This window comes from Neovison vison, chromosome 1 (assembly GCF_020171115.1).
Source record: "Neovison vison isolate M4711 chromosome 1, ASM_NN_V1, whole genome shotgun sequence".
NCBI lineage: Eukaryota > Metazoa > Chordata > Mammalia > Carnivora > Mustelidae > Neogale > Neogale vison.
In genome coordinates this window covers 222,039,177-222,060,293 of record NC_058091.1, presented here as the reverse complement: position 1 = coordinate 222,060,293, position 21,117 = coordinate 222,039,177, and the positions used below count along the sequence as shown (strand labels likewise).

At 36.7% G+C, this 21,117-nt stretch overlaps 1 protein-coding gene across 4 annotated transcripts in view; it reads left to right on the top strand.

Moving 5' to 3' along the window:
* Window positions 1-21,117, top strand: part of SREK1 (splicing regulatory glutamic acid and lysine rich protein 1) — a 45,707-nt gene that overhangs the window by 16,108 nt on the left and 8,482 nt on the right. For 3 of the 4 annotated variants that reach the window (XM_044267848.1, XM_044267841.1, XM_044267858.1), the window contains 8 exons: window positions 112-227; window positions 5,667-5,831; window positions 5,969-6,147; window positions 7,305-7,435; window positions 8,299-8,413; window positions 13,408-13,527; window positions 13,880-14,248; window positions 18,244-18,339. In XM_044267848.1, the coding sequence (XP_044123783.1) occupies window positions 112-227; window positions 5,667-5,831; window positions 5,969-6,147; window positions 7,305-7,435; window positions 8,299-8,413; window positions 13,408-13,527; window positions 13,880-14,248; window positions 18,244-18,339 (1,291 nt within the window). Of the gene's footprint in view, window positions 1-111; window positions 228-5,666; window positions 5,832-5,968; window positions 6,148-7,304; window positions 7,436-8,298; window positions 8,414-13,407; window positions 13,528-13,879; window positions 14,249-18,243; window positions 18,340-21,117 lie in introns of those variants that run through there. The other variant, XM_044267868.1, reaches the window with a different exon arrangement.

The window sequence follows — 21,117 nt, the reverse complement described above, 5'->3', positions numbered from 1 at the left end:
TAGATTCATTTATTATTATTATTTTTTAAGTGCAAGGGTAATTGTAAAATCATAGTGTAAAGTTTGTGTGGTGTTTCTGCTTTCCATAATGTTTGGAACTTGCCTCTGCAGGTAAAATTCCAGAGGAATCCAAAGCCCTCTCTTTATTGGCTCCTGCTCCAACCATGACAAGTTTAATGCCTGGTGCAGGCTTGCTTCCCATACCGACCCCAAATCCCTTGACTACAGTAAGTATTCCACACCCTCTTCTGAAAGAGATTTATGTTGAATTGTGTAATCATGTGAATAAAGAGCTTAGAAAATTATTTGTTTTGAATCTTTTTTCCTTCTTTTTCATTGAAAAGGATTCAAAATGTCTACTTAACCCGCCCCCCCACCGCACCCTGCCATGCCCCGCCACGTTATCACTGACTTAAACTGACTTTTGGAAATACTTCTGAAGTAATAGGGCATTCATTTAAATTTGAGAACTAAAATAGATTATTCATTAGAGAATCAGTTATTGAAACCCAGCATTTTAGATTGCATGGGGAATTGGAAAATCTAGGTAACTCTATTTCCCAGTTCAAGAGGACTAAATCTATTGAAGTAAAATAAAATAAAATGAATCACAGCTTTGTAACAGAAGAAAAATATCTCAGAGAAACATTTGTCTGATACTGAGAAAATGTAACAAGGTAAAAACATGGTAAAAATATGTTTTCATTAACCACGTAAAGTTAAATAGGAATTTAATACCTCCTTTGTGATTTTTAAGAGCGGTAAATAAAGATTTTGCTGATACTGGGCTCTTGATATATTTGTTTTAGAGAAGGGTCATTTTTCTTCAGAAATGAATGCAAGACAAAATATAAAGCTCACCTTAATTCTGTGGTGTGGGACTGTTTAGGGAGTGAACCAATACTAACTTTATGATAGTAATTTTTTTAAAATACTGTTTTTTGGGGGCATCTGGGTGGCTCAGTTGCTTGGGTGTCTGCCTCCTGCTTATGTCATGATCACAGGGTCCTGGGATCGAGCCCCAAGTTGGGCTCCTTGCTCAGCAGGGAGTCTGCCTCTCCCTCTCCCTCTCCCTCAGCCTGCCATTCCCCCTGGTTGTGCTCTCTCCTCTGTGTGTCAAATGACGAGTAAAAATCTTAAAAAAATAAGTAAGCACTTTCTGTTTTTCCTTTTTAAAGATTTTATTTTTAAGTAATCTCTACACCCAGTGTGGGGCTTGAACTCACAACCCTGAGATCAAGAGTTGCATGCTCTACCAACTGAGCCAGCCATCCCTCCCCACCCCACCTTTTTTTAAAGTAAGTTCTCCCACTATAGGGGTCGACTCACCTGGAGAACAAGGGTATCATGCTCTACTGATTAAACCAGCCAGGTGCCCCTTTGATGGAAGTTCATTTACTAAAGTTATAAAAGTGGTCTGTGAAACTTTGAAGTGCAAAATTTTGGGTCTTTTCTTTACATAGCATTGTACTACTGGAGACCTGCATTGCGATTGCTGGTGGGGAAATGCTTTTTACTTTTATTTATTTATTTTTGGTCAGGGGGATGTTTTTTATTTTTATTTATTTATTTTGGGAGGGGTGGAAAGAGAATCTTTTTTTTTTTTTTTTTAAGATTTTATTTATTTATTTGACAGAGATCACAAATAGGCAGAGAAGCAGGCAGAGGAGGGAGGGAAGAAGCAGGCTCCCTCTTGAGCAGAGAGCCCGATGCGGGGCTCGATCCCAGGACCTGGGATCATGACCCAAGCCAAAGGCAGAGGCCTTAACCCACCGAGCCACCCAGGTGCCCCGTGGAAAGAGAATCTTAAGCAAGTTCCACACTCAGGATGGTGGCTGGGTGGGGCTCGATCTCACAACCCCAAGATCATGACTTGAGCCCAAATTAAGAGTTGGATACTTAACTGACTGAGTCACACAGGTACTCCCTCTTTTTTTTTTTTTTTTAATTTCAGCGTAACAGTATTCATTGTTTTGCACCACACCAGTGCTCCATGCAATATGTGCCTTCCCTAATACCCACCACTTGGTCCCCCAGCCTCCCACCCCCTGGTACCCCCTCCTTTTATTTTAAAGATGTATTTATTTATTTTAGAGAGAGAAAGAACATGAGTGGGGGAAGGGGCAGAGGGAGAGAGAATCTCAAGCAGACTCCTGGCTGAGCGATGAGCTCTGACACAGGTCTTGAGCTTATGATCCTAAGATTGTGACCTGAGTGGAATGAGCCACCCAGGCATCCCAGGAAAATACTTTTTTTTTTTTTTAAAGATTTTATTTATTTACTTATTTGTCAGAGAGAGAACATAAACAGGCTGAGTGGCAGACAGAGGCAAAGAAAGAAGCAGGCTCCCCGCTCAGCAAGGATCCCGATGTGGGACTCGATTCCAGGACTCCAGGGTCATGACCTGAGCCGAAGGCAGTGGCTTAACCAACTGAGCCACCCAGGTGTCCCCCAGGAGAATACTTTTTAATTCAAAATCTGATCATTTGAGTTAAGCTTTTTACAGATTTTCTAGAAAATTTTATTTGGGTTATATTCTGGTATATTTTAACATTTTATTCCTGGATCACTATCTTTTTTCCAGAAAGTATTATCTTGCTATCTTGACAATTCTTATGGTTTATTTAGCAACAGCATAATGTTTTTATTTAATTTGTTGCCTTGAGGGGAAATGGTTTTCTCTAAATTCATCTGCAGATACCTATTATTTTGAAATTTAATTTATGCACAATTTGAATAGAAAATGGGACAGGTGACCCACTGTGACTTGGCTCCTGCTTACCTCTCTGACATTTTTCCTACCTGTTTTCCTGGCTTACTCTACTTCAGCCATATTGGCTTTGTTGTTTCTTAGACATGCCAAACATATTTTTGCCTTACGGCTTTTGCTTAGAACATTTCGTTTTCAGGAGGCCATGGTTTTCATGTCAGAAGGCGAAAGTGTTACATCAGGAGCCTAGGTAATCTTTTAACCCATTGAAGACCAACAGGGTAACTAAATAATGTGGGTTTTTTTAGATCAGGGCTAGAAAGTAGAGTAATCAAAACAAAGATAATTGTATTGTTACAGAGCATCTGCATTCAGTAGTAATTTCTGCTCTGCTGAAAATGTCTTTGTCTGTACTATCAAGTGTCATAGCTACTGTAATGTGTGCCTATTGAGCACTCGAAATGTGTCCCTGAATTTTAATTAAAATTCAGATAGCTGTATGGGGTTACTGAGCACCATATTAAATAGCATAGGTATAGCAGAATGGTATAGTAAAAAGAAGAGACAGGAAAAAAATTTCTAAAAAAGAGCTGAATGATCTTAAGTTTGAGAAACAGAGAGGTTGGATTAGATAATTTGAAAAAACCCATTCCGTGTGTGTGTGTGTGTGTCTGTCTGTCTGTCTAATGTCCCAGTGGAGAAAATTTGCAGGTCAAAGGAATTGACGGGTTCCTGGGTGGCTAAGTGGGTTGGGTCTCTGCCTTCAGCTGGGGTGATGATCTCAGGGTCCTGGGATCAAGTCCCGCATTGGGCTCTCTGCTTGGCGGGGAGCCTGCTTCTTCCTCTCTCTCTGCCTGTCTCTCTGCCTCCTTGTGATCTTGCTCTGTCAAATAAATAAATAAAATCTTTAAAAAAAAAAAAAAAAAAGGAATTGACAACTAGGAGTGCCTGAGGAGGTTTGTTGAATTCTTTAAATCCATTCAAAACTAAGAAATTAAAAAAAAAAAAACAAAAAACCTAAGAAATAATAGTCATATTTGTGATTTAACTTAATGGTATATAATAATACTTTTGTACAGTAAAAAAAAATTCAGTGACTCAAACATCTGTGTACAGGATAAGGTGTGGAAGGGGGATAAAGGAGTGTCAATACATAAGCAAAATGTGGAGAAAAACTAGGCTCAGAGGATGATAGCCTTGACTCCCATCACCACCCATTTTGAATTAAGATATTTTATTCAACTTTAGGATAACTTGAAATGGTGGTGCTGAGCAACAAATCCAAGATCTGTTAATAGCAAGATACCACAGATTATAATAAATACTATGAAGAAAAATAGATGTTAGAAAGTGAAGCTTTATATAAAGTCAGGGAAAGCCTCTTGGAGGGGATAGGTGACCTGATGCTTGATGGATTTGAGTGGCAGAAGATGAGGAAGAGTTTTTTGACAAGAAATTCCCAGCAAAAGCTATAAAGTGGGAAAAACTTTGTCTTCAAAGTAGAGTGGCAATCAGTATAGTTGAAGCTTAGGAAATGGGGGTGGTGGTAGTATATATTTTGAGATACTAGAGGGTTAGATGGGATAATGATTTTAGGACTTTTGGGCCATGGAAAGGAATTTGAATTTTATTCAAAAGGTATTAGAAATCATTGGTTAGCTTGAAGCAGGGTAAGACATAATTTGACATTTAAAAAAAAAAATACACAGGCTGTTAGAACAGTGTAAGTGATACTTGTTTCATTAACTTGTGCTTTCACCTTTAGGAAGTGTTTTTATGTAGTATTTGTTTAATCTTAGTTTTGTAGCATTATGTAGTCAGTGCTCAAAAATTTCTTTCTTTAGGGACGCCTGGGTGGCTCAGTTGGTTAAGCAGCTGCCTTCGGCTCGGGTCATGATCCCAGCGTCCTGGGATGGAGTCCCATATCGGGCTCCTTGCTCCGCGGGGAGCCTGCTTCTCCCTCTGACTCTGCCTTCCACTCTGTCTTCCTGTGCTCGCTCTCGCTCGCGCTCTCTCTCTGACAAATAAATAAATAAATAAAATCTTTAAAAAAAAAAAATATTTCTTTCTTTCTTTGGACTGGGGGAGAGAGAGAAAGAAAGAGAGGGAAGGATTGGGAGGGGCAGAGAGAATGTTAAGCAGTCGCCATGCCCAGTGCTGAGCCTGACACAGGACTCCATCTCACAACCTTGAGCTGAAATGGAGTAGGATGCTTAACTCACTGGGCTACCCAGGAGCCCCAGTGCCCCAACTTTTCTTAAATCTCATAAATGGAAATGAAAGTTCTAATTTTTTTCCCCTTGAAATGTCTTCTCATTAATTCTGCGGAGTCTTCTATTTTCAAATTTTGAGATCTTCTATCTTTCCTAGTTTAAGTTCACATTAAAAATATATTCCTTAACCCTTGAAATAAAACTAAATTTAGTAATGTTATGAAAGATCATTCAAAGCTTTTGTCCTCTTCCCATCAAAGTATATATAGGTTTAGTTTCTTTTCTTAGGTAAACTTTGTCCCTGTTTCAGTTTTAAACTGTGCATGGTAGTACCCTGCTTTTACCACTTGGCAGCTGAGTAGCTTTGTGAAATTTATTTAACCTCCATAAGTCTTTTTCTTTATCTGTGAAATTGGCATAGTATTCATACAGCAACTTTATTAGATGTAAGTGCTATAAATAATGAGAATTTACTCATAATGAGAATTGACTGTTCATTTTTAGTTTCAACTTTGAAAGTAATTAAAATACCCAGATAGTTAAGAATTATGTTGTATTTCTAATTACATGCCTAACTATGGTGACCTCCTCCTCATTAATTCCGATAAATACCTGGCTTAGAGTTAGGACTCTGTAGTTACCTTCCATTCTTGTAGAGTTGATCGTTTTCTTTTTAAGGTTAAAGAATAGTAATCTTGAATACTAACAGGAAGTATGTGTTCTTTCTTTTTTTAAATTTTTAGTTGGGTGTTTCCCTTAGCAGTTTGGGAGCTATACCAGCAGCAGCACTAGACCCCAACATTGCAACGCTTGGAGAGATACCACAGCCACCACTTATGGGAAATGTGGATCCTTCCAAAATTGATGAAATTAGGAGAACAGTCTATGTGGGCAATTTGAATTCCCAGGTAATTAATTTAAGGAAAAACTGAGGGATAGGTCCTCTTATTCTTTACCCCTTCTTCAAAATGATAGCGATTGACAAATATTTACCTAATTTTTAAAAAAGAATATACTTTATTAAAGCGTGACTTTGTTTCTTCAGACAACAACAGCTGATCAGCTACTTGAATTTTTTAAACAAGTTGGAGAAGTGAAGTTTGTGCGGATGGCAGGTGATGAGACTCAGCCAACTCGGTTTGCTTTTGTGGAATTTGCAGACCAAAATTCTGTACCAAGGGCCCTTGCTTTTAATGGAGTTATGTTTGGAGACAGGCCATTGAAGTAAGAAACCCTAAACAAAGAAATTTTAATGATTTTGGAAAAACTTAAAGTATTTCTGATGTAATTAAGGCTTTTTTTTTTCTTTTTAATAGTAATTGGCAATTTGTGGAAAGGAAGACTTTGTGTTAAGTATAAATGAAATACATTAAGTTACCATTTTAGCCTTTAAAGTTGTATTTGAAGACATTTTCTATTTTATAAGATCTAATTTGATGTTAACATTATATACCGTATATAATGGTTATAAGTCTTTCCTCATAAGCTCTAATAAAGCAGATTGGGTTTGGGTTAGGACTAGACTAAGGGATGGTTGAACATATGAAATGAATTATTTTAGTATTACCAATTATTTTGGTAAATCCAGAATCCCAGGAGGAAAATAATATTAAGTACCCAGAAGTGTTTTGAATCATACATTTTGAGTTTTAATATTTTCTCATATTCTTGTGTGCAAAATGAAAAATTGGTACAGACTTTATATACTCAAGATCAGGAATTCTATTTCTTGCAGATTATTAAGGCAATAGTTTTATCTAAATTTCATAGGTAATTTCTTTAGTTATATAGCTAGATCGGGATTCAGCTACGAAAGGACGAAATACCTCTTTTTAGTGAATGCCTGTCTTAGTGTGAAGGGGGTAAAGTGAGACTTACCATATTCATTTATGTGCGTCAGAGAAACCCCTTCTGATCTGATAGGAAGGAGTTTTATCAGGTGCCTCTCAGATTTGAAGCTGTATCTGACTCACCCATGGTTCAGGGTTAATTAAAATTGTGCACATATACAGCCTCTCCTGCATTCTCCCAGTGTGTAGAGATATCCGTGAAATCTTATACTCCAAGATGAGAAATGATGCATTTTAATACTGATGTCAGGATTTTAATTTATTATAATTCTAAATTGGATATATTCAAGTTGTTAAGGAGTCAGGTAGGGTTCAGTTTTTCTTCTCTCCTCTTGGCTTTGGTAGCAAGAGATAAAGATGAGTGGTAATGAGGGTTTTGATGTTGGTTTTGATTATTCTGTATTTAGCTGTATCATTCTTAATGTGCTTTCGACATGTCCTCAGATTTATAAATATGTGTATCATAAACATTTGTTTCATGTTTTGTAAAATATGGTGTGTATTTGTGATATGCTAATATTTTTAATTTAGAATTAATCACTCCAACAATGCAATAGTAAAACCCCCTGAGATGACACCTCAGGCTGCAGCTAAGGAGTTAGAAGAAGTAATGAAGCGGGTACGAGAGGCTCAGTCCTTTATCTCAGCAGCCATTGAACCAGGTAAGGTCACAGTGTTGTTACATAGGTCACATAGAACCATAGAACTGGAAGGAATTTTAGAAGTTATCTTGTTTAGTCCCTCCATTTTACAAACAAGAAGACTGAAACTCGAGAAAGAGTAAGTGACTTACTAGTGTCAAAGGTCAAAGAACTGGTTAGCACAAATGCTGTTTTCCCGTGATAATGAATTGAGGCACATTAGCTTGAGTTAATCAGTTCTTTATGTTTTTGTAGCAAAGTCAGTGCTCACAACTGATTGGCTTTAAAGCAAAGTATAAATGTTATTGTGAGGCTAAAACTAAGAATAAATATAATTGAAACATAATCAAGCAGGCTCACTTTCCTTCAGTGGTTTCATTTTAAAAATGGGAAAGAGCCCATGATTAGCCAAACACAAAGACCATTTTAGCAAGGTAAAGGAACACCTATTCAGACTTTTATGTTGCTTACTGAAAGTTAAAAATCCAATCTAAAAATGTCTAGGTGGTTTACAGTTGAGCAAATTTTCTACATTTGCACTCAGAATTTAAGCTTCACTGCTAGCAAAATAAATGGAGAGAAGATATAAAATCGTTGTCCTAGGAATTACAGACATGTTATAATCGTACATTATGGCAGCAACAAAATATTACGAACAGCTGTTTATAATCATCTGGTTTATATGTACTGCTGCAGGGTGGCTGCACTCAACGAGTTTATGCAATGACTTTCTTGGATGTTTCTGAAGGATAATTGCACAGGAGGAGGATGTACAGAGAGTAGGCCCCTTGCACTATATGTGGTACATTCCACTTGTGCCTGATTATTAACTGGGATCTTTAATTGTTCTGAGCTTACACTGCAAAGTGGTTTTTTCCTCCCAGAGTCTGGAAAGAGCAATGAAAGAAAAGGCGGTCGATCTCGTTCCCATACTCGTTCAAAATCCAGGTCTAGCTCAAAATCCCATTCTAGACGAAAAAGATCGCAGTCAAAACACAGGTGAGAATTTCTGCTATCATATTTAAAATTTTTGGTCATGTATTTAAGATTGTTAAGATTTTCTGAGTTTTTGTTTACGTATCAGAATTTAGAATCTTCAGCGGAGTTCACCAGGAATTACGCTTATCATTAAATGTTGCTTTAATTATAATAATATAGTTGAGAATGAAATTTTATCTAATTGATATATAATTTTTATTATCTCAATTAATTTTCAGTTTCAGAAGTTAGTTTTCTCTCTTAAGGTGCTCTATTCCTTATTCTTCTAAGAACAAACTAGTCTTAATACAGAACTAGCAGAAACTTTCCCTTCTTTTTCTTGAGAAAAAGGAACATACATGTTTGGTGATGCTGAAATATTGTTGAAGTAGCAGCTTTCTGCCCCCTCCCCTCCACCCCCAAGTCTCCTCAAGACTTAGGGAGTAGCACCTCATATCTTGGATTCCAGTACCTACCTGTCTGTAGTGCCATGAGTCAAATGAGGTGCTTTATTAAATCTTTGATATTCTCGATGATAAGAGCCTCTCCTGCACCCACTTTGGGACCTGAAACACAGCAATAACTTTGCAGCTTTAGCTTCAACTATTGTATTATGCTAAAGTTCTATTTCTGTTCTGTTTGTCTTACTTTGGAACATAGTTCTGTCATTTTAATTTTCTTTTTTTAAAAAATCTGTTAAGGGGGTGCCTGGGTGGCTCCGCGTCGGTTAAGTGTCTGCCTTTGGCTTAGGATCCTGGCATCGAGCCCTGCATCTTCGCTCCCTGCTCAGTGGGGGACCTGCTTCTCCCTCTCCTTCCCCCTACTTATGCTCTCTCTGTGTCAAATAAATAAATAAAATCTTAAAAAATAATAATAATAAATAAAAAATCTGTTCTGTTGTACTTAGTCTGAATGAGAACTTGCAACAGCATTTTGATTTGGAAGTGCCCTAAAAATCATGTTTAAGGTGAAAAATTTTATTGTCTTCTCTAAGATATGGAGGGAGGTGTTACTGAAATGTGAGACTGTATATAGTGGATCCTAATTGCATGTTACTATGTATACACATACTTAAGTCTAAAGAGAAGAGGTAGGGAACAGTCTCTGTGCGTGTGTGTGCATGGCGTGTGTGGTGGTGTTAGAGAAAGAGGAAGGTTTGAGAGAAGGAGAAAAGGGAACCCAGTATACTGTATGTTGAACCTCATCAGCAAGCTCACTTACTCTATTTTTCTGTGATACCAAGGAAATTGAAGCAGTGAGAAAGGAAAAAAATGGTTTTCTTTGTTTGACTCTAAGAAGCTATACTTCTAGCTGTTTATTGGTGTATACTTCTCCATAATTCTTAGTTTGTATGGTCTCTTTTGGGATATGGTTTTACTGTCTCCCCTTCCAAGGTGTTCCAGTAAGGCAAGTTCAGATCCAAGTGAAGGAAGTTGTTACCTGTACAGGGAAGAGGTCAGAGCCACAGAAGCCTGAGTTGGAGAAGGAAAGTGGTATTGAAGCAGTGGTACTAGATTGTGGATATTTCTGCAGGTTGACAGGACGTGGTGAAGGTAAAGGAGATAAAAGAGATAAAAAATTGAGCTCAAGAGTAATTACTTCTTTTCTGAGAAGGGAAGAGACCAGTGACCTGAATCTCATTTTGTGTTGATTACAAGAGCTGTGCTCCAAATCTAATACCTTACTGGTTTTCTAAGGCTGGAAAAAAGGAAAACATGATTAACATCAGTTTCCTTGATAATCTCTGTGAAGATTTATCTATTGGAGCAAATTTACTTAACTCTCTGCTTTAAGGTGCCTGCTTTTATCATTTTAAGTATATTTGGATATTTTCCCTTTCCAAGGGTTAGTAGGGGAAGGATTTTTCAGTCTAAAATGAAACTTGTTAGTTACTGTTCTTAAGTCATGAGAGTGTTCTCCTGAAGGTTTGTCTATGTAGCATTAGAAATTACTTGCTTTTGGCATACACACATATATACATGTAACACTCTCATATATTTAGGTAGTATATAAATTTATATTACACTAAATTTATACTAATACAGTATAAATATACTAAAGTAAATTTATTAAAGTTTAAATTTACTAAAGTAAATTTATACTATACTAATTTTTACACATGTATAGAAACACATGTAGCCTTTACTGAGTTCATAAAGAAATACAAAAGAATAAAGGTTCTTTTTAAGGGGGAAAAAAAATCCCTTGAAATCCCTGAAAATATTTGACTTAAGGATCTTGATATGTAAGGAACTTCCCCTTAGCTCTGGCTCTGCCCCACTAGACTTACTATCAGGAGTGTGAGTTTCAGGAGCCTTTGCTCTTGAAGGTAAGCTTACCCTCTTCTACTTTCTCAGCATTCTCAGATGCTTCTGGAGCCTCCCTCCAGCCCCTGTCCTTTCCCTGTTCTTCCCTTGTATGGTAGGAGGCAGGAAGGGGTTTCTTGTCACTATGACCTTGGCTAGGACCAGGGAGATGTATTTTGACTTTGCTCAAATTTTTATATGTTTTTTTTTCAAAGGGCAGTGTTAGAAAAGGTGGGTAGTACTGTAATTATTATATTTTAAAGTTAAGTAACCTTGACAGACCAGCATGGGAACTATAAGACATTTTATAGTACTTTAATGTGAAACAGCGGACTTAGAATTGAACTTTGATGAGACATGATGGTAAGTTGCCCTGTATTTACATTTTAATTTATAAATGTGGTTTTGCACATTATGCTAAAATGAGATCTCCTGATGATAACTCAAGTCTTTCTCTTTGGTTGGATTAGATTTGCTCTTGACTTGAAGCTCTTTGCATTCCTAATCAGAACACTTGTTTGGAGGTGACTAGTGGATGAAATAGGGACATGAAAGTTTTTAATGTTAAAATTAAAATATAGTAATTACTCTTGGGACTTTGAAACTCTGAGGACCTGTAGGGTAAGGTGGGAATCCAAATAAGCAGTGTTTTTAAAATTAATTCTTGCTAAGGCTATATCTAATTTTTTAAAAGGTGTTTTTTTGCTTAATTAAGGTTGGAAAGCAGTGTTTGAGGAAAAAAAATTACTATGTATATTTTTAGCAAGTTAACTAGAACAAAAATGTAAAGACTTTCTATTAAGTACATAGAAGCAAAGGCCTTATAAAACATTCCCCTCATGTGGATGTCTGTAAATGGATTAAAAATGGCTTAAGTTTTGCAGTTTTGCCTTAATACCTAGCACACGACCCTTTATCTCTTGAGTTATTAAAGATTTCAGCAAACTGGCTTATCTTTCTCTATTAAAAATATGGTATTTTTAATACCAGACAAATGTATAATTTTTAGAGCCATAAAATAGATAAGTTGTTCAGTTGAAAATTAGCTGTTGGGAAACATTTTAAGTACTGAAAAATGTGTTTAAAAAAACAGGATTTCATTATTCATTGAAAATTGTCTTGAGATTTTTCTGGCTTCTTAGCATACCACAAGCATTTAACTGTATGTATTTCTTTTATAGATCTTTGCTTTAACTTAACTCATGAAAACATGACTGTCAAGATGAATTTTAATTATATAAAGCATACTTGTGGAAGTTCATTTGATCTCCTTGGAATAAAGCTGTAACTTAAAAGTTTTCATTTATGTTAATTGTTAATGCTGATGATCTTGAAAATTAAGAATTTTGAACATTTACTCTGTGCCTGACACAGCTAGGGATTCGTTCATGCATCATCTGATTCAGTCCTCATGACACCCCTAGGCGATATAGGTCTGATTCTCCAACTTTGTAGATGAACAAACTAGGTTTAGCGAGGGTAAGCGAGTAGCCAGAGTTCTCACAGCTAGTATGTGGCAGAGCTGAGTGTCAGAGCCAGATTGTTTTGCTCCAGAGCTGGTGAGTCTGATCATTTTGTTTGTGCATTCAGTTTTGTTATATTTTAATAAATGGTTACTAGGATAAAAATTACAATATATAAGCACTATTTCAGTGGGAATAAGGAGCCTATAGAATTTCAGAATTGGAGTAACCTTTATTTTTCTTGGAAGAATTCTAGTAATAAAGGGTTTTTTTAGTGGCACCTGGGTGGCTCAGTTGGTTAAGTGTGTGCTTTTGGCTCAAGTCATGATCTCAGAGTCCTGGATTTGAGCTCCACATTGGGCTCCCTGAGTCTGCTTCTTTCTCTCCTCAACCCCTCCCTCCCCCTCTTGTGCTCACATTCAAATAAAATCTTAAAAAAGGGTGGGGCGGTGCCTGAGTGGCTCAGTCTGTTAAGCGTCTGCCCTCGGCTCAGGTCATGATCCTGGAATCATGGGATTGAGGCCCACATCAGGCTCCCTGCTCGTCCGCTTCTCCCTCTGCCTGCTGTTCCCAGAGCTTGTACTCTCTCTCTCTCTCACTCTCGTTACGTATCAAATAAATAAATATTAAAAAAAAAAAAGGTTTCTTTTAATAGCTATGTTTATGTAGTTATAAAATCAAGAGGTCTTACAGATCCAGCATTTAATTATCTGTAGCTTCAGCTCATGAGTAATGTTTATTTTCCTGTCGTACTAGCAGTGTAATTAGTACTGTGCTTCCTTATACATTCTTAATATATGTTATGACAGACATCACACTGCCAGTTAGAGAAACTCTTGAGCCAGAAAACCACTGTTTGTCAAAGTATCACCATTAGCAGTTCAATTACATGCAAGTTAAGAGTTTAATTTATAGTATAAAACTTGTTCTGTGGGAGAAGTCATATGGTAACAGGCATATAATAATTAGCACGGGAAAGCCACACTTGGAAATAATCGCTTCAGTCTGACATAGAAAATAATGTAATTTCTTTCTCTGTATTCTGAAAATGAAGTGTTTGGTAAAGTTGCTAATAAATAATTTATTGCAAATAATCTGACTGAGGCGTTATGTAATAGAGAATTTAAAAATACAGATATTGTTGGGATCGGTTTTAAAATTTTCTTACTTGAAAGACATCTTAAATTGTTAAAAATTAAAATTGTAAGAGTAAGTTTTGACATTCTAACAACTTGTTTTTCTTTAGGAGTAGATCCCATAATAGATCACGTTCAAGACAAAAAGACAGACGTAGATCTAAGAGCCCACATAAAAAACGCTCTAAATCAAGGGAGAGACGGAAATCAAGGAGTCGTTCACGTTCACGGTGAGTCTTGGGGAAATTAGCGGTAATTTTTCTCATGGCTTCATTTGTTAAAAAATTATTGTGGTTTAGGTTTTTAATGAGAGACTTTTAATATTTTTTATTGCTTTAGTAGTGATTCATATTGATTGCCATTGATTTGAATCTGATGATCAGAATGACTCATGAGGTTTCTAAAATATGTAATTAAACTGGGTAACTGTTTCATCTAACAGCCTCATGTACACCTGGGTTATATAGAAATTATCACGTATTATAAGCTAGTATAAGTTGTTTTGTTGAAGAAAGGGAGGTCCTTTTTGGGGAGTAGAATAATTTTAGTTGTGAATTTATATATTTATTTTTGTTTTTAAAGGGACAAGAGAAAAGACACCCGAGAAAAGATCAAGGAAAAGGAAAGAGTGAAAGAAAAAGATAGAGAAAAGGAAAGGGAAAAAGAGAGAGAGAGGGAGAAGGAACGTGAAAAAGAAAAGGAACGGGGTAAAAACAAAGACCGGGATAAAGAACGGGAAAAAGACCGGGATAAAGACAAGGAAAAGGACAGAGAGAGAGAGCGGGACAAAGAACATGACAAGGAGCGAGACAAGGACAAGGAACAGGACAAAGAAAAGGAACGAGACAAGGACAGATCCAAAGAGATAGATGACAAAAGAAAGAAGGATAAAAAATCCAGAACACCACCCAGAAGTTACAATGCATCAAGAAGATCTCGTAGTTCCAGCAGGTTTGATAATGCTTAAAATTTTTACGAAGGGGTTTACTGATAACAAATGAGAATCTGAATTTTAACCAAGGGGAAGAGGTTATTCTACATAAGTGGAAACAGTACAATAATACCAGGACGTTGCCCTTTAATTGCAGAATAAACATTTCTCTAATAGAGCACTTGCCACAGTATTAGAATCTGTGAGGTGGAAGAGATGATAATTGGGCAATTTGAAAAGTTTTAACTATCCTTTGTAATCCCTGGTATAAAACAGTGACTGCTGCTGCTTATTTTCTTGGAGGATGAGATGGCAAGGACAAGGTTTCCTTTTTTCTTTCCCCGGCCCTTCTTTTTAACCTCTTGGTAAATTTTCATATTCAGAATGCTTATTAAAATTTCATTTGTTTTTACTGCTCTGTTTTGTTGAGTGCATGACTTTTAAATTTTGGTTTTCCTTGATCTGTCAATGTTAAGATTTTCCTTTTTTCTTAGGACTGTTCCGTCTATTAATAAGTACACTGCCACCAGGTGGCAGCACGTTGCCATAGTAACAGCTGCAAAAAGAAGACCTAGACCTTCCTTGATTCAAGATTATCTAAACCTATATCCATTACTCCACATGATATAGTAACTGAGTAAATGGGAGTTCTTAATTTTTTTAAAAGTAGATCTTAAAAATACTAAACAAAACACCTATTTTAGCAAGTTTTTATGACTTTTAAACTTGGTTTTTCATAGAAGGTGATTGGAGATGAATGCATATTTCCTGTTTTTCTAACTTTGTGTTCTAGTAGCTTGTTCTTAATATACCAGTCTTTGGTTAGGTAATACAAGATAATTGCAGGCGTTTGTTGAATGCTTTACCAAGTGTCAGATTTTGTCTTGGCACAATTTTTCATGACTAGCCTTACTTAATTGCCACAGTAAGTCTGTGAGAAGACTATTAGTATCATGGTTTCCAAGTGTGATAATACCACGGCTTAGGGGAGGTTTTCCATCTGCTCTGCACTTCCATATTAGAAATACGGTAGTTCTTTTTCTTCTTTTTAAGAGATTAAGTTTAATTGAGAATTCTCTAATCAGAACTTGGTACCTGCTTTAAGAAACTACCGCAGAAGCATGAAATTGAAAGTAATAGTGTATGTAAACAGACCACTGTTGTATTTCAGCACATTGAACCAGAAACTGAAGAATTAACTTAGCTTCTTTGCTATGGACCTCAGTCAAGCCTTGCAACTATTCTTTTGCTGCACAGTGATTTTATTGATTGTCTGTCACACCTTCTTTTGTGTTTATGTGATCATTTAATTATTGCCCTTCATAACAGAAAACAATGTTTTGGTTCCTTTTAATTTCAGTTGAATTTACTTTTTGGATGACTTTGAAATGTTTAGTTTTGTCGGGGGCCATTTTAAGTTACTTGACATTTAAGGAAGTTGAGATGTTTACATTCATTCCTAAATATATTAACTAACCTCTGGGGCCTGGAAAAGAAAGGCTAACTAACATTAGTTTCTAAAGGTTCAGAAGTTTGGTATGTTTTGTGCTTTCATAAGAGCTTGGTGAAGAGTTACAGTTTGTCATCTTTAAGCATTTTCCTGTTATTTATTTGCTTTGATTTGTTTAGTAAACAGGAAACATTTTCATGGCTCAGAAAAATAGGGTATGTGGCATTTTATTTTCAACATTGTCCTCTAACCTACATTTTAATTTTTTAAAAAATTTTTCAAAAGATTTTTTATTTATTTGTTTGACAGAGAGAGATCACAAGTAGGCAGAGAGTCAGGCAGAGAGAGAGAGAGAGAGAGAGAGAAGCAGGCTCCCCGCTGAGCAAAGAGCCCGATGCAGGGCTCGATCCCAGGACACTGAGATCATGACCTGAGCCGAAGGCAGCGGCTTAATCCACTGAGCCACCCAGGTGCCCCTAACCTGTATTTTTAAATTTTGATACTTCTACAACTTTCACAGTATTCTAAGTAACAAGTAATAAAGCTAGTGAGGAGAAAGAAAATATTGACACTGAGTATGTGCAGGACACTGTGCGTGGTACTTACAGGTATCATCCTAAATCCTCGTAACAGCACTATCAAGCTTAGTTATTAACCCGATTTTCCAGTTGGAAAAACTGAAACTCAGGTTAAGTAATACGGCCCTAGTCATGCAACTGGTAAGTGGTGGAACTAAAATTTAAATCTAAGTGTAACCAACTATAGTTCCTTTTACTACCCCTGACTGCCTCTTTCTCACCTAATTGGTGTTCTGGATTGCTGTCTGTCCAGACTTAGCTCTCATTATCATCAGCTGTTAGTTACTAGATGTCTATCTGTACACAGTGCTTCCTGAACAAAGTTAAACAGTCAAAACTGTTGAAAATATGTCACAGTGGAACTATTTTGAGGGTAAACAAAGTCTAAGATACATTGATACTCTCATGCTATGAAATAAGTATTTGTGGTACTTATACTGAGCTGTTAAAGAATGTCACAGACTGAATGGAATATCTTTCCCTAATTTTTACATTAGTCAGGAAGTACAATTTTGGGGTGTTTTGGAATAAAATTGGGTAATGGAGGAGAGATCTTGAGGTAAAATTGGAATTGATGGTATTTTCAAAGTTCTTGGCTATTTTGGTCTTGACATATATTGTATCTACCACATCTGAGCATTATCTAATATTTATCTTATAATGAAAAATATAGGCAAAATGCTCCTTTAGCTTAGATATTTATTTATTTATTTGACAAGAGAGATCACAAGTAGGCAGAGAGGCAGGTGGGGGTCAGGGGAAGCAGGCTCCCCACAGAGCAGGTAGCTTGATGTGGGGCTCGATCCCAGGATCCCAGGATCATGACCTGAGCCGAAGGCATAGGCTTAACCTAGTGAGCCACCCAGGCACCCCTAGCCTAGAATATTCTTACTGAGGGTGGTGTGGAGAACTTGGATTCTAGGGGTTTTGGTTCTTTGACCTATATGGCCACTAATTATTAGAGCTCCTTGGGAGATGATTGGACACATTAATCATAGTAAGTATGTCCTCCTACCTCATCCCTGAATTATGGACATCTTTAATTGTTTCTCAGTTGACCACGCTTATAAATAAAGTCATTTGGTAACATGTTAAACAAAATAGTTTTTAATAATATAAACATTGTTAATTCAGTGGTTATTTTTTATTTCATATTTAAGCCACCCCAGGTTTTAACTATTTTACTTCTGTCTAAGCAACTTGTTCATTCGGTTTAAATTAATAGAGCAATAAAATGGTAGGAAGTTGGAAGATACAACAATTTCTCTGTAAAACAGATTCACGTAAATTATTTTTTTGAGACATTCTAAATGCTTGAATTTGGGAAGTTCACATTTTGGAAGCCAACTTAATTTTTCTATAAAATAATCCACAGTGGGGCAGCAAGGAGTTAGATGCAGGACAAAGGATCTGGATATGTAGAACACATTTTAGATCCTGGAGAAGAACATACTTAACTTGAGAGAATCTGAAATATCCATTGATATTTTTTTCCATTCAGGAAATTAGTGTTCAAATAAACCAGATGAAAAGGAGTCTTCTCCCTTTTCTGTTATGAAATCTGAGAACATATTTTCATTAAAATTTATGGTTCAAAATTTGACTTGCAGTAATATTAGATAATAGAACATGTTCTTGGGGGCCTGGGTGGCTCAGCCGTTAGGCATCTGCCTTCAGCTCAGGTCATGATCTCAGGGTCCTGAGATTGAGCCCTGCATCAGACTCCCTGCCTGGCAGGAATCCTGCTTCTCCCTCTCCCACTCACCCTGCTTGTGTTCCCTCTCTTACTGTGTTTCTCTCTGTCAAATCAATCAATCAATCAATCTTTAAAAAAAAAAGGACATGTTCTTTAAAGGACATGAGTTTAAACTGGTCTTTGAAGACTACTGTTAACTAGAGAGTCTTAAGGACCCTTTTGTTTTTGTGTATTTGAATTGCGCTTTATTAAAATTGCTGCATTTTTAAATGATATATTTTTGATTTTCAGGGAAAGGCGTAGGAGGAGGAGCAGGAGTTCTTCCAGATCACCAAGAACATCAAAAACTATAAAAAGGAAATCTTCTAGATCTCCGTCTCCTAGGAGGTAGGTTGAAAGTGTGTACTAAATCCAAGGATGGGGGCGCCTGGGTGGCTCAGTGGGTTAAGCCTCTGCCTTCGGCTCAGGTCATGATCCCAGGGTCCTGGGATCGAGCCCCGCATTGGTCTCTCTGCTCAGCGGGGAGCCTGCTTCATCCTTTCTCTCTGCCTGCCTCTCTGCCTCTCTGCCTACTTGTGATCGCTCTCTCTGTCAAATAAATAAATAAAATCTTAAAACAAAAACAACAGGGGCGCCTGGGTGGCTCAGTGGGTTAAGCCGCTGCCTTCGGCTCAGGTCATGATCTCAGGGTCCTGGGATCGAGTCCCGCATTGGGCTCTCTGCTCAACAGGGAGCCTGCTTCCCTCTCTCTCTCTCTCTCTCTCTCTCTCTGACAGCCTCTCTCTCCATCTACTTGTGATCTCTCTCTGTCAAATAAATAAATAAAATCTTTAAAAAACAACAACAACAACAACAACAAAACCTAAATCCAAGGATGGAGCAGGGGAAGAAAATTTTTCTTTTTGATCTGTTTTTGAAATTTTTATTTTGAATGAGTAGTATGTTACACATTTGCATGTTCAGAAATCCCAACACTATAAAAAGTAATACATTAGTTCACCTATGCACTACTCTGTGTCCATAAGTAGTGACTTCATTTTTTTGTATTGTATATCCTTCTGGTTTTGTGTAGAGATCTATAACATTGAAATTTATAGTTTCTTTTCATATTTCTTATCCAGAAGGTAGCACAAAAAAACACTGTGCCCTTGCTTTTTGTCAGTCAACAGACTGGAGACCTTTACGTATTCATCAGCGAGTGCTGCTTTACTGTTTTTTAGAACTGCATGGACTTCATTGTGTGGCAGTACTTTGGTTTATTTAACCAGCCTGCAGTAGTATGGGTTTGCTTAATTTTCCTGTATTATAAATTACTCTTCTGTACTGTAGTGAATACCTTTGGACTTAACTTCATTGTGTGCAGGTTATGTGGGAAAATTCCAAAAGTGGTGTTGTGTCACAACTTGTGTGTGTTTATAATTTGGACAGGTGTTTCTTTATTGCCCTCCATATAGATTGGCAGCAGTTTGCATGTCAGCTGGCTATGTATGAGAGTGTCTGTTTTCTCTCAGCTGCACTGTATTATGTTACTATAGTTGTGGGTTTTTGACTGTCTGATAGATGAGAAATTGTATCAGTATATAATCAGTAATTTTAGTTGCATTTCTCTGAAGAGTGAAGGTGACCTTCTCGTCATATATTTGAAGGCCATATATAATTTCTTTTCTGTGAATTGTTGGTATACCATTTTTTTGTGGGGTCTGCTTTTTGTTTTGTTTTTGTTTTTAGAATTTTCTTACATCCAGGGGCTCTTTTTATATTAGAGTGATTTTTTTTTTTTTTAAGTATTGTTTTTATTTTTGTGTTTTAGTTTTTAACAAGCTCTACCCCCAACATGGTGCTCGAACTCAAAACCCTGAGATCGAAAAGTTGCATGGTCTTCTGAGCCAGCCAGGCACCCCGTATTAGGGAGATTAGTGATTTGATATGAGGTATCATTCCTACTTTTGTCATTTCTTTTCAGAAAATATTATGAGACTTGATTTTAAAAAGGATTTTGATTTCTTTATAATTACCCAAGATTTTTCTTTTCTTTCTCTCTTTCTTTTCTTTTCTTTTTTTTTTTTCTTTAGAGTGTAAAACCAGTGTGGAGCTTCAGACTCAAAACCCTAAGATTGAGGGTCACATGTTCTACTGACTGAGCCAGTCAGGTGCCCCTCAGAGTTTTTCTTTTATGACTTCTGGATTTTGAGTCACATCAGATTAGCTCTTTTCTATTCTAAGATTATAATCAAATGCCTTCCATTGTTTCTTCTTATAATTTTATGGTTTTACTTACTGTATTAAAATCTTTGATCTATTAGGAGGAGGTTATCCTTATGTATAATACAGCATGTGGGTCCAGTTTTATTTTTCCATATGCTTTTCTTTTGATCAGTATCATTTATTAAAAACTCAGTTTTTCTAACTTTGATTTGTTATATTGCCTTTTCAGGTATTAAATATTTCTTTCTGTATATGGGTCTATTTCTGGGTCCTTGCTGCTGCTGGGTTGGTTTGACTTATTATCATGTACCAATGCTCCAGGCTTTTAATTACTCAAATTGTGTAGTATTTTTAAACATTTAGTCAGCCTGATCCTCCCCCACACTTCGACTGCTGTTTTTTGAGCATTTCTGACAATTCTTACCTTTTTTTTTTTTCCATTTGAAAATAAGAGTTGTTTAGGTTCTTGAAATAAAATCTTGAATAAAATCTAGAAATAAAATATAGAAATAAAGTTAACTTAGGGGACGTTGATAAATTCATTTTTTTAATAGATGAAGCTTTGTGATGGTCAGTTTTTCTATACCAACTCTTTTTCACTTTCTTAAACCATCCATAGCATTATTTTAAGAATGTTTCAGTGTGGGTACCTTGGTGGCTCAGTGGGTTAAGCCTCTGCCTCTGGCTCAGGTCATAATCTTGGGGTCCTGGGATTGAGTCCCACATCGGGCTCTCTGCTCAGCAGGGGGCCTGCTTCCCTGTCTCTCTCCACCTGCCTCTCTGCCTACTTGTGATATCTCTTTTTTTCTCTCTCTGTCATATACATAAATAAATCTTTAAAAAAAAAAAAGAATGTTTCAGTGTTTTTTTTGTACAGATTTTATGCAACTTCTAAGTTTATTCCTAGATCTTTTTTTGTTGTTGCCCTTGTTAATGAGGTCTTTTCTTTCATTATGTCCT